The sequence below is a fragment of the Lacerta agilis genome, chromosome 13 (assembly GCF_009819535.1).
Source record: "Lacerta agilis isolate rLacAgi1 chromosome 13, rLacAgi1.pri, whole genome shotgun sequence".
Classification (NCBI taxonomy): Eukaryota; Metazoa; Chordata; class Lepidosauria; order Squamata; family Lacertidae; genus Lacerta; species Lacerta agilis.
Window position 1 is genome coordinate 40019351 of NC_046324.1, and position 15190 is coordinate 40034540.

Here is a 15190-nt window from a genome sequence, read left to right on the forward strand (position 1 = left end):
GCTACTAACATGAGTTTGGCCAAACTGCGGGAGGCAGTGAAGGATAGGCGTGCCTGGCGTACTCTGGTCCATGGGGTCACGAAGAGTCGGACACGACTGAACGACTGAACAACAACAATATATATCTCTGTCTAAATACAATATTAAAACCAGCAACCAACTAAAGAGAGTTTTAAACATGTAAACATCTATGTGTCTGGATAGTACTGCCCAGGCATAGGCAAACTTGGCCCTCCAGATGTTTTAGGACTACAACTCCCATCATCCCTAGCTAACAGGACCAGTGGTCAGGGATGATGGGAATTGTAGTCTCAAAACATCTGGAGGGCTGAGTTTGCCTATGCCTGGTATTGCCCAAACACAAATGTTTTAAGCAAGGGCCAAAACAACAACAACAACCCACCACAGTATTGTGTAGATGGGGGCCAATGTGACAGCACTGGGGAAGCATCACAGAGCAAACTAAAGCAGGAGAAATTCATCAAGAATGCCCTATTACTGTGCCAATAGCATCTTGCAGAATACACCCACAATAAAACACTAGTCAGGAATGAGTGCGAGCTTGCAGTTCCCTCACTGCGAGAAGCAAAGTTACAGGGAACTAGGCAGAGGGCCTTCTCGGTAGTGGCGCCTGCCCTGTGGAATGCCCTCCCTTCAGATGTCAAGTAAATAAATCTGACTTTTAGAAGACATCTGAAGGCAGCCCTGTTTTTAATGTTTGAAGTTTTGTTCTGTTTTTAGTCCTCTGTTGGGAGCTGCCCAGAGTGGCTGGGGAAACCCAGCCAGTTAGGCGAGGTAGAAATAATAATATTATTATTATTATTATTATTATTATTATTATTATTATTAGATACTTTCACAGGCATTGTGATATTTGGAAATATGCAGCACAAGACATTTGAACCAGAGCAATGTGGCTATAGTTAAGGAAAATTAAAAAATAAAAGCCAGCCCTGGTTATAAATCCCAAATATATTGCACAAACCACCGCAGAGTAATCCTTCTGGAAGCAACAGGCTTGTTACAAAGTCAGTTTGTTGATGATGAGCTGAAAGTTAATATATGAAAACAACCAATCCTGTTCCTGGCCAATGTGGCCAACCAGGAGCATGCGCAGAAGGGTGCCTTAGCTTTGTGAGGACTTCCATGACCTCACAAGGCAAGAACACCTGCCTGAAAGAGAACGTAATTCACATATAGCGCTTTCCCAAGCATTTGAGTCTTTATGTTCATTTAGGGTTGGATTGCCAAGGGCAATGGTGATTCTCTTGGAAAGTTTACAGGATTCGATAATAGCTCATGTTCTTATAAGGGAAAGATTATTGTGGGAGGAGAAGTGGAGCTGGAGGAACATAAGAGAGACATGAGGTTGTTATTATCACGTGAAGCAGAGATAGGAAACCTGTGCGTCTCCAGACCTTGCTGGACTACAGCTCCCTTTATCCCTGAGAGTTGGCTAGGCTGATGGGAGTTGGAGTTGAACAACATCTGAAGGACCATAGACTACCCATCCCTGCTGTAAAGGATGCTGGTTTTGCATTATTATTATTATTAACATTTATATACACCCTTCATCTGAAGATCTGGGGTGGTTTACAACAAAAAATACAAAATGAAAACAAAAGAAGAAGAAGAAGAAGAAGAAGAAGAAGAAGAAGAAGAAGAAGAAGAAGATATAAAAGGATGTCATATAGAAGAGGGAGAAAGGTTGTTTTCTGCTGCTCCAGAGAAGCGGACACGGAGCAATGGATTCAAACTACAAGAAAGAAGATTCCACCTCAACATTAGGAAGAACTTCCTGACAGTAAGAGCTGTTCGACAGTGGAATTTGCTGCCAAGGAGTGTGTGGAGTCTCTTTCTTTGGAGGTCTTTAAGCGGAGGCTTGACAGCCATCTGTCAGGAATGCTTTGATGGCGTTTCCTGCTTGGCAGGGGGCTGGACTGGATGGCCCTTGTGGTCTCTTCCAACTCTATGATTCTAAGAAGTCCTGAGTGTGTCCTGAACTCCCCAGCCTACCTGGCGGCAAGTCCTGCTGGTGTATACAGTATGTCAAATCCAAAGTCAGGAAACATAGTCCAGGGTCAATCCAAGTAAGCCAAGCCCAAAGTCCACCAGTCAGAAAACATAGTCCAAAGCCAAAACTGAAGTACAGTCCCATAGAGGTAGGTGCTGGAGCATCCAAGCTGAGGTTCATCATCATTGTCAGTTGAGCAGAACCAGCACCTCAGCTCTGCTTCCCGTTTATACCTTGCATGTTGATTGCAGCATCTGGGCTTGACAAGGCATGTGATCCTCACCTGTTCCGAGCCTACTCCACCTGGGCTGTGGGCCCTTGCCTGCCTCGGCCTCCCCAACCATACCTCCCACTGCTCCCTCTGCCTCAGAGCCCACCTTGTTCATGGAGATGGGGGCCTCTCTGGCTTTGAGTAGGGGTCCTGCGCTTCTGGTCCCTGCACACTGACCCCCATCCCCTCGCCAGCACCTGTCATCCCATGTGCACTTTCTGAAACCCCCACCTCTCCTTTCCCATCCCCGGCTTGCTCCAGTGGGTCCCAGTCACAGCTGCATCCCTCACTGGGATACTCTTCCTTCTCCCATTGTCCTGCCAGTTCAAGACAGCATGCATGGCAGGACTGGTTCTCCATTTGATGGGCTTTCCAGTCCAAGGCTCATTTTAAGATAAAGAACTCTAAGATGGGAGAGTACTTCCTCCCCTGTTTACAGTCAGCACAAGCCAGCTGGTCAGTCTTTACCACTATGGCAAAATGTATTGTATTTCTTATAACTTACAATAATTGTTTCTAAATCTGCATCGGTGCATACAAGTAATCATATACAAATCCTGTGCAAATTGGCGTCCTCCTTTGTGTGCTTTTTTGGTGATGTACATCCACTTTTGGGTGTTGGTTAAGAGGCCAGCCTAGGCACAGTGGAAACACTGGAAATAAATAAAACAAACTACTTCTGGAGAAATGGGCATGGAATTATACCCGGGCTGGGGACAGTGGTCCTCCAGATGTCTCTGGAATAAATATCACATCGTCCCTAAATATTGGCCATGCTAGCTGAGGCAAGTGAAAATAGGAGTTGTGTTCTGGTCCAGTTCCAAAGCCTACGGAGAAAGAAGCAAAGCTGGCTGAAGGTTTTTGGACCATGGACAGCTCCATCAATGGTTGGGAGCAGACAAAAGCCTTTTATGCCCACCTCTTTCTCCAGATGCCCTTTATGCCTCTTTTCCCACAGAAAGCAAGCAACTTTCTCCAACAAAGGTGGGGAGCAGACTGAGGCCTCTTATGCCTCTCGCTCCAGACTTCCTCCCCACACCTTGAGAGAACTTAAGGGCCAACCCTCTGACCTGAAGACTCCTCCTTTGTTCCATAACCTTTTAGCCGACTAGTGATGTGTGGTGGAAGGCATCTGGTTCTTCAGGCTCAGGCAACCTCCCCTGTCCAACTGCCTCAGGCACAATAGTCTCCCTGTCTTCCACAGTCAGCTCTGAGCCCTTACCCAGACCCAACTCCTCATGCAGCCTCCAACTCTTTGTCCAGACAGGGTTCATGACATCAACATCTGGAAGGCCACCCATTTCCTATCCCTGGACTAACCTGAAAGGTGCCTGCTCAGGGGCAGGGAGTGCCATAGCCCCTGTTGTTGAGAGAAGGGACATCAGTGTCTCAACTCACCTGGGAATGCATTTGGTGGCAGATCCAGTGATGGCTGGCCTCTGTGCATTGTTCAGATCAAGGTTTGTTCCTTGTTTAATTAGTTAGTTGCCAACAAGGGTTCTATGCTGCAGCAAAAATTAATACATATTATTTTTTTTAAAAAATCTTTGTTTGATACTTCTCTATCTTCTTTTTGAAATATTATTCCTTCATTGGAAATGCCAAGTCTCGGCAAGCCAAGAACAAGTATGAAAAAGGAGGATATCAAAAGAGGGTTTCACGTGGGTAGAAGGAGCACCAAGCAAGCATGGAGGAGAAGAAGAAGAAGAAGAAGAGTTTGGATTTGATATCCCGCTTTATCACTACCCAAAGGAGTCTCAAAGCGGCTAACATTTTCCTTTCCCTTCACCCCCCCCCACAACAAACACTCTGTGAGGTGAGTGAGGCTGAGAGACTTCAAAGAAGTGTGACTAGCCCAAGGTCACCCAGCAGCTGTATGTGGAGAAGCGGAGATGCGAACCTGGTTCACCAGATTACGAGTCTACCGCTCTTAACCACTACACCACACTGGAAGGAAGACAGTGGAGGGTTCTGGGCAGGTCAGAGGAACATCGAGAGGGAGACCAGGAAGAGAAGCAATGGGTTCTATGCAGGTCCAAGGAGCATCAAGTAATTGCACAGGGAGGGGTTCTATGTAGGTCCAAGGAAAATCCAATGAGCCCATGGTAAAGAAAGTGGTGAACATGTTTTTGGAGCTGGACTGGGTGTGGGTGGGAATGAAAGTGTGGCATGCAGGGAAGCAGATTCACAAACCTCTGTACGCTTTATAGTCAAACTTAGTTTCTTACGTTCCTAATGAATTCATTGGGGCTTTCCCCATATCTGCTGCTTAATTGTGCTGGTATAATATATATGGATTGCCTTTAGAGGAGAGGTGAGCAATTTTTTGGGTTTCCAGTTTCTCACAAGCATTTTTAAGAGAGTTGGATTTGCCCACTGTTTTTCTGCATTTTGTATTTCTGTACTTGTTTATACTCTTTTTTTTAAATGATAAAAACCTGAGGCTGGGATTGCAGCCTCTATAATTAATTAGCAACAACAGCGATGCAGATCACTGTGGATCATTTCAAGGACAAGCAGGAAAGAGTTTTAGAAGTTTCGTTTCGTTTTGTAGATGCCATGGTTTTCAGGGCAACTTGGGTGATGTTTCTTAGGATCAATCCTGGTGAAAAGAAAGGAGTGGAATAATTTATTTGGAACATGCTCCATGCTGTTATTTTTCAGAATGCTGTGAGAGGTGGAAGAGAACAAATGGAGAGCACTTAGGTGGTATTTAATAGCTAGCTTTTGCTTTTGAAGCCCTTCCCGGAAAAATCCATATAGTCAATTTGAGTCTAGCACTTACAAGCTGAAACCTCTTAGATGGTGATGGAGCAGGTCAACAGATGTAATGACAAGGAAGAAAATGCTATTTTCTTGGAAATAAAGAATCGCTGAAATAAGCAAGTCCCATGGACCTGTCAGGAGATTTGCTTTGTAGAATTGAAAAAAACAACAAAAAACCTGGAGTAGGATACAGTGTAAGCAATCTTACAGCCTTTGTCCCAATTTTATGCACCCATTGGCCTAATTAAGAAGACTCAGTGTCCCAATCAGTCCAACATCTGGGTGCCCACTGGGACTGGTGGGGCAGAAGGCCTGGAGGTCCAACAGTAGGTGGCGCCAGAGCCAATGATAGGCAGAGCTAATTCTAGTTTTGTTCCTGACCTTCTCCCTCCTGAGTTCTACAAGAGCAACACTGAGATTAAGGAAGAGGAAGCCAACAGGTAGTGCAACTCTCTGGAATGGCTGGAATCAAGAAGATGGGAAGGTGGTGGCTGGCTGAGAGCAGACTGAGATTGGTGGGACAGTGCCGCATCAGTCCAAATGGACCAATGTCCACTGCCCTGTTCTCACAGTGGCCAACCAGATGCCCCCGGGAAGCTCGCAAGCATGATCTGTACACAGCAGCGCTCTCCCAGCCTGTGGTTTCTAGCAATTAGTACTCAAAAGCCTACTGCCTCTGATAGTGGAGGTACAACAAAGCCACTTGACTGACCTTGAGTACTGAACTTGGGTACTGTGCTGTGGAGGCTGCTCCTTTAGGGCAAATGGGGCACTGCCCCCAACAACCTCATTAGCACCAGCAGCTCCCATATGCCTGCCTTCTTGCCTACACCCAGCCCAAGGGGTGGCATTGGCTATCAGCTACCTCCTCCGTCTTTTCAGTGTTGCCCTTGTAGAACCTAACAGGGAGGAGGAGGAGGAAGACGGCGACAAAACCAGAAGTTGTTGGCTCTGCCTGTCCATTGGCTCTGGCGCCACCTAGTGTTGACCTCCCTGGCTTCCGCCCTACGGCCACCACCCACCACTGGTTCTAAGCATCTTGGCTGGGGGTGGGTGAGAAGCACGAGACACCATTTGCTGCTCTGCCTCAGGCAGCAATATGTCTTGGACCAACCTTTCTTTCTCCTTAAGTCCTTCACTGAAATAAGAGTACAACAAGACCCATTCTATTCTCTGTAGCCCTGGGGCTGCGTGTTTGTCTCTCTCTCTGTGTGTGTGTGTGTGTGTTTAAACCAAGCATGAAGTCAAGGAGAGAGTGACCAAACTCATAATATCTCTGCGCTTGTGAATTATGCGTGCCATTCTGGTACATCATGAGATCTTGTTGCCATGATGACAGTTTTAATAAATAAATAAAAGGACGGGCGAGGTGTTTACTTGTGACTTCTGTTGATGGCTTCATGGCAGGCTACGTCGGAAGATGGATATACATAAAGGGCCCCTCTTGAAAGGTTTGTTGATCGTTCCTTTAAAAGATTTGCTACAACTGTGTGTGTGTGTGTGAGAGAGAGAGAGAGAGAGAGAGTGCGTGTGTGGGTTTTACCCCAGGATATGTGGACGATGACTTTTTAAAAGCTTAGCCCTGGCTGTCGTGTCTTCCAGAGTTTCCTTGCTTGAGTTCTGTAATGGATTTTCGAACCTGGCCGGCAAAGAGAAGCATATGGGAAAAGCTAGCTGCTTCACTGCGTAGAAAGGGAGTTGGTAGCGAAGAGATCTCTTTTTAAACAAATGAACCGTATGGTAACTTGCATTTTTATATTTACTCTGTCTCTTAAAAAAAAAAAACAAGCTAAGTGGGAGGGCTCCTTTTGAAGAAGTATATAAATGTTAATCTTGGTGCATCAGCTGGATTTTGTACTTTATCATTCCAAGGTGCTGCCCTCTGGGACTCGGCTTATAAATTGGGGTTTTCTGATTTAAAAACCTTCCGATTCCATCATTCTTACAGGCAGTCCAATAAGGGGCCCTCCGTTAAGTTTACCATGCACCAAAGAAGTTGTGGGGGGAAGGAAAGCAAAGTTGTGGTCAGGGCGATTTGGTGCTGAGAAAAAGAGGGGGCAAGACAGTGACCTGGGACTGGCAGGAGGAGGGGTTAAAAAGCCTGTTTGCAGTGGGAGTTGCTTTGTAAATCAGTCTCCAAAACATTTTTTTGGGGGGGGGGATCAGATATGGGGAACGGAGATGATTTGTGTTAGCAATATTTGTGGTGTGGTGAATCCAAAGCGATATAAAGCTTAATGCTAGCAGCTATCTCAGTGTTTTTGCAAGTGCAAATTCTGAAATGCAGAACAGATGAGTTTTGCCTTTTGGTAGCACAGAATCCTCAGTGCTGCTGTCGAGGAGCTTATGGGCAAGCCGTTCGGAGCCAGCAGAGTGCAAAATATTGGGAAGCCTCTATGAAAGTGAGCTCTTGTGGAATCTTTTATCTTTGGGGCATTTGAGGATGAGGTGGCATCCAGGCATTTGGGAGGAATGCCTCAGGTATGCATATGGGCCCCTCCTGAAGCAGAAACAGGTGACTCCAAAGTTTCCTTCCACTAACTCTAGTATGCTGCGGTCTGCTGTTTCTATGGTCTATCTTGCTAGTCAGCGATCATTTACTGCCGCTACAGAGGTACAGTCTTTCTTCTACAATTTTCTTTTTAAAAGTCTGGTGTTGCTATGCGCCATTTTGTGTTGTTGTTTGTTTGTTTGTTTGTCATATTTATATGCTGCCTCTTCTGGAAGGAACTAAATATAGTGTACCTGACTCCCCCCCCCCCACTTTATCTTCACAACAACCCTGCGGAGGGTTTATTGAGGTGAGAGGTAGTGACTGGTCCAAGTTACTCAGTGAGCTTTGTAGACTGAGCAGATATTTGAATCTGAGTTCCCCCGGATTTCATCCAGTGCTATAACCGGTAAACCATACTGGCAGATTTGTGTGTCATGGTTTCAGGTATATATCTATGCCACAGGCTCAAACTGGCTTAATAGTCATTCTAATCTGGGAAATTATTTTTGTCGGAGAAGTTTACCATCGGCAAACAGAGTACTGTTCTCGGTACCTTCACCAAATTACAATGCCTAGGATTTAAGGGAAGCCATGCCAGTTAAACAGGTACCATACCAGCTGAAGTTTGTGGTGTGGATGCATCTGGTGATGGGATAGTAGGAATCTCCTGGAATGTTTATGGAGGGCAACGAGTTTCCAGAGAATGAACAAGACTTGCCTGTTTAAAAGCTCTCTTTTGAGAAAGTTGAGCTCAAAAAGAGGCTGGAAACGTTTCTGTGGTTTGGAGCAAATTTGTTCTGATGCTGAACGGAACGCAAACCTTTGGTTCTTTTATTATTGAATTTCTTACACACCTTTCACAATACTATTTAAAACTGCAACATTAAAAACATTTTAAAACCAATTAGTGACAATTTGCATAACAAGTATCTACAGCAAATCACTCATTCATCAACCAAGATCATCAGTTGCATCACTCGTTCAGTTGCATCAATTTCATATGTTTGCTCCAGGCTTCTTAATATTCTATAACTGGTGGCATCAAATTCCATAAGTTCATTTTGTGAACAACTGTGGTCTGTCCTGAATCTCTTCCAAGGGAGATGTGGAGGGTAGCAAGACGAGAACAGGCCTTTTCTGCAGTGGCTCCCCATTTGTGGAATGCTCTCTCTCCAAGGAGGTTTGCCTGGCACTTTCATTATACACCTTTAGGCGCCCGGCAAAAATGATCCTCTTTAAGCAAGCCTTGGTCTGATTGATATCCAAAGCCATTTTAAAATGTGTTGGAAGGGGGAAGGTTACTGGGTTGTTTTTGTGCTGATTATGTATTTTGTGATTTCATATAGTGATTTTATGCTGTAACTGCCCTGAGACATGGGAGTATAGGGTCGTGTACAGATAATAATAATAATAATAATAACAACAACAACAAAATAATAAATAAATAAAAATCCTTCCAGTAGCACCTTAGAGACCAACTAAGTTTGTTCTTGGTATGAGCTTTCGTGTGCATGCACACTTCTTCAGATACATGCACACGAAAGCTCATAGCAAGAACAAACTTAGTTGGTCTCGTCTAAGTTGCTACTGGAAGGAATTTTTTATTTTGTTTTGACTATGGCAGACCAACACGGCTACCTACCTGTAACTGGAATAATAATAATAATAATAATAATAATAATAATAATAATAATAATTTCACTGGGTGATCTTGCGTTCGGATAGAATGAGAGGAAGATAACTCCTCTCTGTCCTCATTCTCTATGCTATGCATACTCCTAAAAACCTCTGCAATTTAGTTCTCTTCCTCACCTCCTAAAATGGAAATCTCCAAAGGACCTAGTCCACGGTTAGTCAATATGGTGCTCCGAAGAACCCCAACTCCAATCAGTCCCAGCCAGGAAGGCCAAAGTTCCGGGATGGTGGGAGTTGTAATCAGTAGTGGAGGGGCAAGTTCAAAAGTGCACGGTCCATTCATGAAGGTCACAGCCATCTCCCTTCTAAGATGATGCAACTTTCTAAGTTTATACAATGATCTTATACCATGAGGAATGCATTGCAGTGATCATTGTAGACCTCCATGTATTTGCCTTGGAGTTAGATCTACTGTTTTCTCTGCATGTGCAAGTGATGTGGAGTGCCCCAATATCGCCTTCTGGAATGACTTAAGTTGTATTTTCTGTGAAGTACCATTGTAGCTAACAGTACTTGCACACCATTCTCTTGAAACGGAAGCACCCTGTGCTTTCAGCTTCCGTAAATGCTTGGCTTTGGAGCATGCAGTGGATAAAAAGGTTCCCTTTCCATGCTGATTGGGTAGCTCTAGGATGCTTGCAGGGACCCTGCTGCAGAAACGGTTGTGGGTCATCAACGCCCCACAACCCTGGGCCCCGACAGCACTGATGGTTTTTCAACAACATATGGATGCCACTGCTTTTACTGTTGACCCGGCCTCTCCTTGCCCTTTTTTCTGCATTGTTCCTAGCTCAAAGATAATCTTTTTGAGACTATTGCAGATATCCCTGCTGACTGGTCCATGAATCACCTGTTTTTCTCGCCGCTCTTACGCCTTTTGGGAAGAAGCCATTAAATCAGGAGACAGTTTTGAACACCACACTCCTTTCTTTCTTTTTTCCTCATGCTACAGCTGATGAGCTAACCATAACTCATTTCCTGTGTCAATACAACCAGCTGATTAAGATGGTAATTAGCCACATGTCTGACACCGAGATCCGAGCTGTTCCCTCCTCCGCACCCTGCTATTTGGTAGACACACTTCCTAAATTGTCTTGTCAGTGCAATACTAGAGGTGATCAGACTCGACAGGGACTCTGGCCCAGTGTATGGCATGGCAGAACACGGTGGTGGGCAATCTGCTTGGGTCTGGAGAGGTTTTTCACTGGAAAGCTATCAGTCAAGTTGTTTTGAGACAGGGGTGAAGAACCCATAGCCCTCCAGATGTTGTTGGACTGTGGGGCTTGGACTCAAGTGTAGCTCAGTGGTAGAGCATCTGCATTGCATGCAGAAGTTCCCAGTTTCAATCCCTGGCATCTCCAGCTAGGACTGGCAGATACTCCTGCCTGAAACTCTGGAGAACCGCTGCCAGTCAGTGTAAATTCATCTCCACCATCATTTTTGTTTAGGTGGATGAATAGGGCCCTCCAAAAGGACTGCACACAGGGCTTTGCAGACCACAAATCTGCCACTGTGGTCTTAAGCTAAGTAGCTATTGGGGGTAGCTTTGTCATTTGTGCCATTGCATACCCTCCAATATTTTTCCAGTGAAAATAGGGACGTCGTCGTCGTCCTCCTCCTCCTCCTCCTCCTCCTCCTCCTCCTCCTCCTTCTTCTTCTTCTTCTTCTTCTTCTTTATACCCTGCTCATCTGATTGTGTTGCCCCAGCCACTATGGGTGGCTTCCAACATATATAAAACATTAAACATTTAAAATCTTCCCTATACAGGGCTGCCTTCAGGTGTCTTCTAAAGGTTGTATAGTTAGTTATCTCCTTGGCTCAGGGGTGACATAACTCCATACCCTCCAACATTTCTGCAGTGAAAATAGGGACGTCCTAAAGAAAAGCAAGACATTCCAGGATCAAATCAGAAACTGGGACAGCTTCTGTAAATCCAGGCCTGTTCCTGGAAAATAGGGACACTTGGAGGGTCTGCTTTACTGGGTGGTTATTTGCACTTTATGAAACGTTCCACCTGATAATTGGCAGGCCGCCCACGATTTTGTAAAATCTTTACCTCCCTTTCCATATGCTGCAGCTTCCAGCAGAGGATTTTGATCTCAATGTTAATTGACTTTGACTGGGACGTGTGTGTGTGTGTGTGTGTATGAAATCCTAGAAAATATAAATTGAGAGGTGGCGAATGTGATTATTATGCTTTTCATCGGGGAAGCCAATGTGGTGCTCTTCAAATGTTGTTGGGATACAACTTTGTCAACCTTGACCGTGATTGGCTGGGGATGATGGGATTGGCTGGGGATGATGGGAGTTGTAGTCCAACACCATCTGGAGGACACCACATTGGCTACCCTGATAATAATCAAGGGATTCATTTAAGCATGTGCAGAGTGTCCTTCTTTCAGTGTGGAGGAGCCATAGATAGCCCACAATCATCTGGGATTAGGGGTGATGACTTTCCCATCAAAGGGTATATATCCCAAGCAAGACTGAGCTCTATCACCCTACCCTTCTTTCCAGGTTTCTAAATTTCCTAGTGATTGTGGAAGGGGGATGGATATGTTGGGATGATCAAACATTGCCTCTGTCTACTATTCTGCAGTTGTTTGGTGTTTGTAGGAATAATTCCTACTCACACACACATACAATCCTCTTTTCAGCTCTGAATCTTTCCCCAAACAATGTTTGTCAGTAAAATTTATCAGTTATGCGTACGATAATTTTCAGTTTTGCCGTTCAAAGAAATAGCCCCCCAATGAGACCATTCAGTGTCCCTCTCCTATATAGAAACTCAGCTCTGTAAAAATTCAGAGCTTGTTTTACAGCCGTGCTTGGGGGATTAAGCCCTAATGCCGAAAGTCCTTCCGAAACTGCAAATCTCATTTTTGTACCAAGAGTCGGACACGAGCAAATATTTACAGTACTGTACATACCCTCCGTTTCCGATGTGGGATGACGACTGGTGGGGTTAACTGCTCAATGGTTTGGGCTGGCAGTTGTGAAGGAGAACACTTTTCTCACTTTTCTCTCTCCCTTGCAGGAAGAATGCAAACAGATACTGGCTTGGCAGAAATCCAACTCACAATCTGATTCCCACGATGACGAAATTTCTCCTCCGCCCCCAAACCCGGTGGTCAAGGCGCGGCACAGAAGGGGTGGAGTCAGTGCAGAGGTGTACACGGAAGAAGATGCAGTGTCTTATGTCAGGAAGGTAAAGATCTGCGGGATCCTGTTGTTGAGATCAGTGCTATAAATGGCTTATTGATGCGCACACAGCAACATTCCCCCATCCCCAAGCTGCGTCATTAAGCTACCGTACCCATCCAGAAATCAAAAGTGATGCTGAGTTGGGAATAGACTAGAACTTCTCCGTTAGCTCGATCTCCAGAGCCATGTGTTCTGCTCTGCCCATAGAACCCATAGAGTTAGAAGGGACCCCAAGAGTCATCTAGTCCAAACCCGTGCAATGCCTATGTAAATTCCTCATATACCAACATAGCCATAGTGCCATAGTGCAAAAAGGCTGCAGTCACCTCCCCTCAGCTGGTGGGCAATACATTCAACCCTACTGGAATAGCTACACGTGACCAAGTTCTCTGTGGGGAACGTGGGTCCCATTCACAGCACCCATCAAATCACTCCTATGGTACTTCAACAGTCATGGCTTCCACATAAAGAATACTGGGAATTGTAGTTTGTTATGAGAGTTGTTAGGAGACCCCTATTCCCCTCCACAGAGCTGAAGAGATGCAGGTGGCGCTGTGGTCTAAACCACTGAGCCTCTTGGGCTTGCCGATCAGAAGGTCAGTGGTTTGAATCCCCCCAACGGGTTGAGCTGCCATTGCTCGGTCCCAGCTTCTGCCAACCTAGCAGTTCCAAAGCACACCAGTACAAGTAGATAAATAGGTACTGCTGTGGCCGGAAGGTGAACGCCGTTTCCGTGCGCTCTGGTTTCCGTCACTGTATTCCATTGCGCCAGAGGCGGTTTAGTCATGCTGGCCACATGACCCGGAAAGTTGTCTGTGGACAAACACCGGCTCCCTCATCCTGAAAGCGAGATGAGCGCCACAACCCCATAGTCGCCTTTGACTGGACTTAACCACCCAGGGGTCCTTTACCTTAACCTTACCTGCAGAGCTACTGTTCCCAGAGTTCCCTGGGAAGAGGGATTGTTTGGGAGGATTGCTTTAAACGTATGGTGGGCTTTCAGCAACACTTGGTTCCCTGTCTCTGCATGGAAACTAAAAGCCCAGAGAACGCCATTGAACAGCAGCATGGCACGAATAGCTAGAGCACGAATGGAGCCTTCTACCCCTTTCCTCTGCGACCCAAGATGATTACGCTGTTCACATCGCTAAGTGAGCCCATGCTGAGGTTTCACATGCCCATATTGGCACGCACGTAGTTTCAGCCAGGCCTGCTGCTGATCAGCTCAACAATTTCATCAGGGCAGAGCGCAGAAAATATACCAGTTCCTACAGATCACCGACCCAGCCGTCTCTCATGTCCCAAGTGGCAGCCATCCTTTGCAGAAACGATTGTGCGAATGGGCCCTGAATCGCTTCATCCTTGTTTTTCTTCATGTCAAGACAGTTCCCTGGGCTTCTCTCCCAGGTTTAAATAAAGCCGTGCTGGCAGCCACCCAGTATTTGAGACAGCGAGTTAAATGATTAATGCATCTCACTGCATAAGATGCATTTACAAAAAGTAATGTTTTATAAGATACTGCCAGCTGCTTAATTATTTCCTAGTCAGCTGTTCTTAATATCCCCATTTGATGTTCCTTACAGGGTAATAATGCCTCTCTCTTTCCTGCTTCCCCCCGCCCCTTTGCTGGCACAGTCCAGGTCATAAGGAAAGCCACAGGTTAGCCCAGGGGCTCCCAACTTCTCGATTCAAATGTGGCTCAAACTTCATTTTACAAAATACATGCACACTTCAGTCCTCGGTACATTGTTACAGGAAAGGGAAGGGGGGTGGTTTGGATGATGCCTTTTGGATCCCCCAAAGCCTGTGAATTTACATCTGTAAGATGAAAGTTTGGAGGGACTGCTGAAGGGGTCAAACCGGTTCTTTTGTAAGATCACAGAATCATAGAATTGTAGAGTTGGAAGGGGCCCTGAGGATCATTTAGCCCAACACTCTGCAATGCAAGAATCTCAACATATGGTCCCCATCCAACTTCCACCAGCCCTAGTTAGAGCATGGATGGTGGGAGTTGTAGTTCAGCAGCATCTGGAGGGCCACAGATTAGATGCCCTTGGACTATAGACTCCCCTCCTCTAACCACTGCACAACATGGGCTTTCATCATTGCATCTGATCCTCATTTGAGATGTGAAGTGCATCAGAAATATGAGGACTTTATCTGGGCTTTGATGTTATCATGCACTGTTATATATGGCTATACTGTATTGGTTAGGTGTGTTGTTTTTTAATGTTTCTTAATTCTTGTTTAGAAAAAGGTTATTATTATTATTATTAGGAATTTAAAACTCAGCAGCATCCCTCATTGTGAGATTATCCATGGTGGGGTGTTTGACTGAACCTAAATTATTGTGTGTGTCTCTCCTCCTCCTTGCCTAGGTTATTCCCAAGGACTATAAAACCATGACTGCTCTGGCAAAGGCCATCTCCAAGAACGTGCTCTTTGCTCACCTGGATGATAATGAGAGAAGGTAGGATATGATCCTCTGATTTCACCTTATTCACGTTTTGGCTATCCATCGCTAGCTGAGCGCCCATCTAGAATTGGCAACAGGAAAGGAAATAATCAAGCTGGGATTTAGCCAAGCAGTTGGGCAGCGGTTTATTTCGCTTATCCATTTGTTAAATTTGTGCTTTTCCTTTCCACCAAGGGGTAGACATTTAAGGGTAAGATGGTCACGTGCAGACAATAACCTTACTTGGACCATTGAGGCCTCTCCAGAACAGCAGACACTGCATTTGATTC

At 45.4% G+C, this 15190-nt stretch overlaps 1 protein-coding gene across 4 annotated transcripts in view; it reads left to right on the plus strand.

Annotated features, from left to right (window-relative positions):
* Nucleotides 1–15190, plus strand: part of PRKAR1B (protein kinase cAMP-dependent type I regulatory subunit beta) — a 112265-nt gene that overhangs the window by 11631 nt on the left and 85444 nt on the right. For 3 of the 4 annotated variants that reach the window (XM_033166949.1, XM_033166948.1, XM_033166950.1), the window contains exons 3-4: nucleotides 12279–12449; nucleotides 14824–14915. In XM_033166949.1, the coding sequence (XP_033022840.1) occupies nucleotides 12279–12449; nucleotides 14824–14915 (263 nt within the window). Of the gene's footprint in view, nucleotides 1–6551; nucleotides 6792–12278; nucleotides 12450–14823; nucleotides 14916–15190 lie in introns of those variants that run through there. The other variant, XM_033166951.1, reaches the window with a different exon arrangement.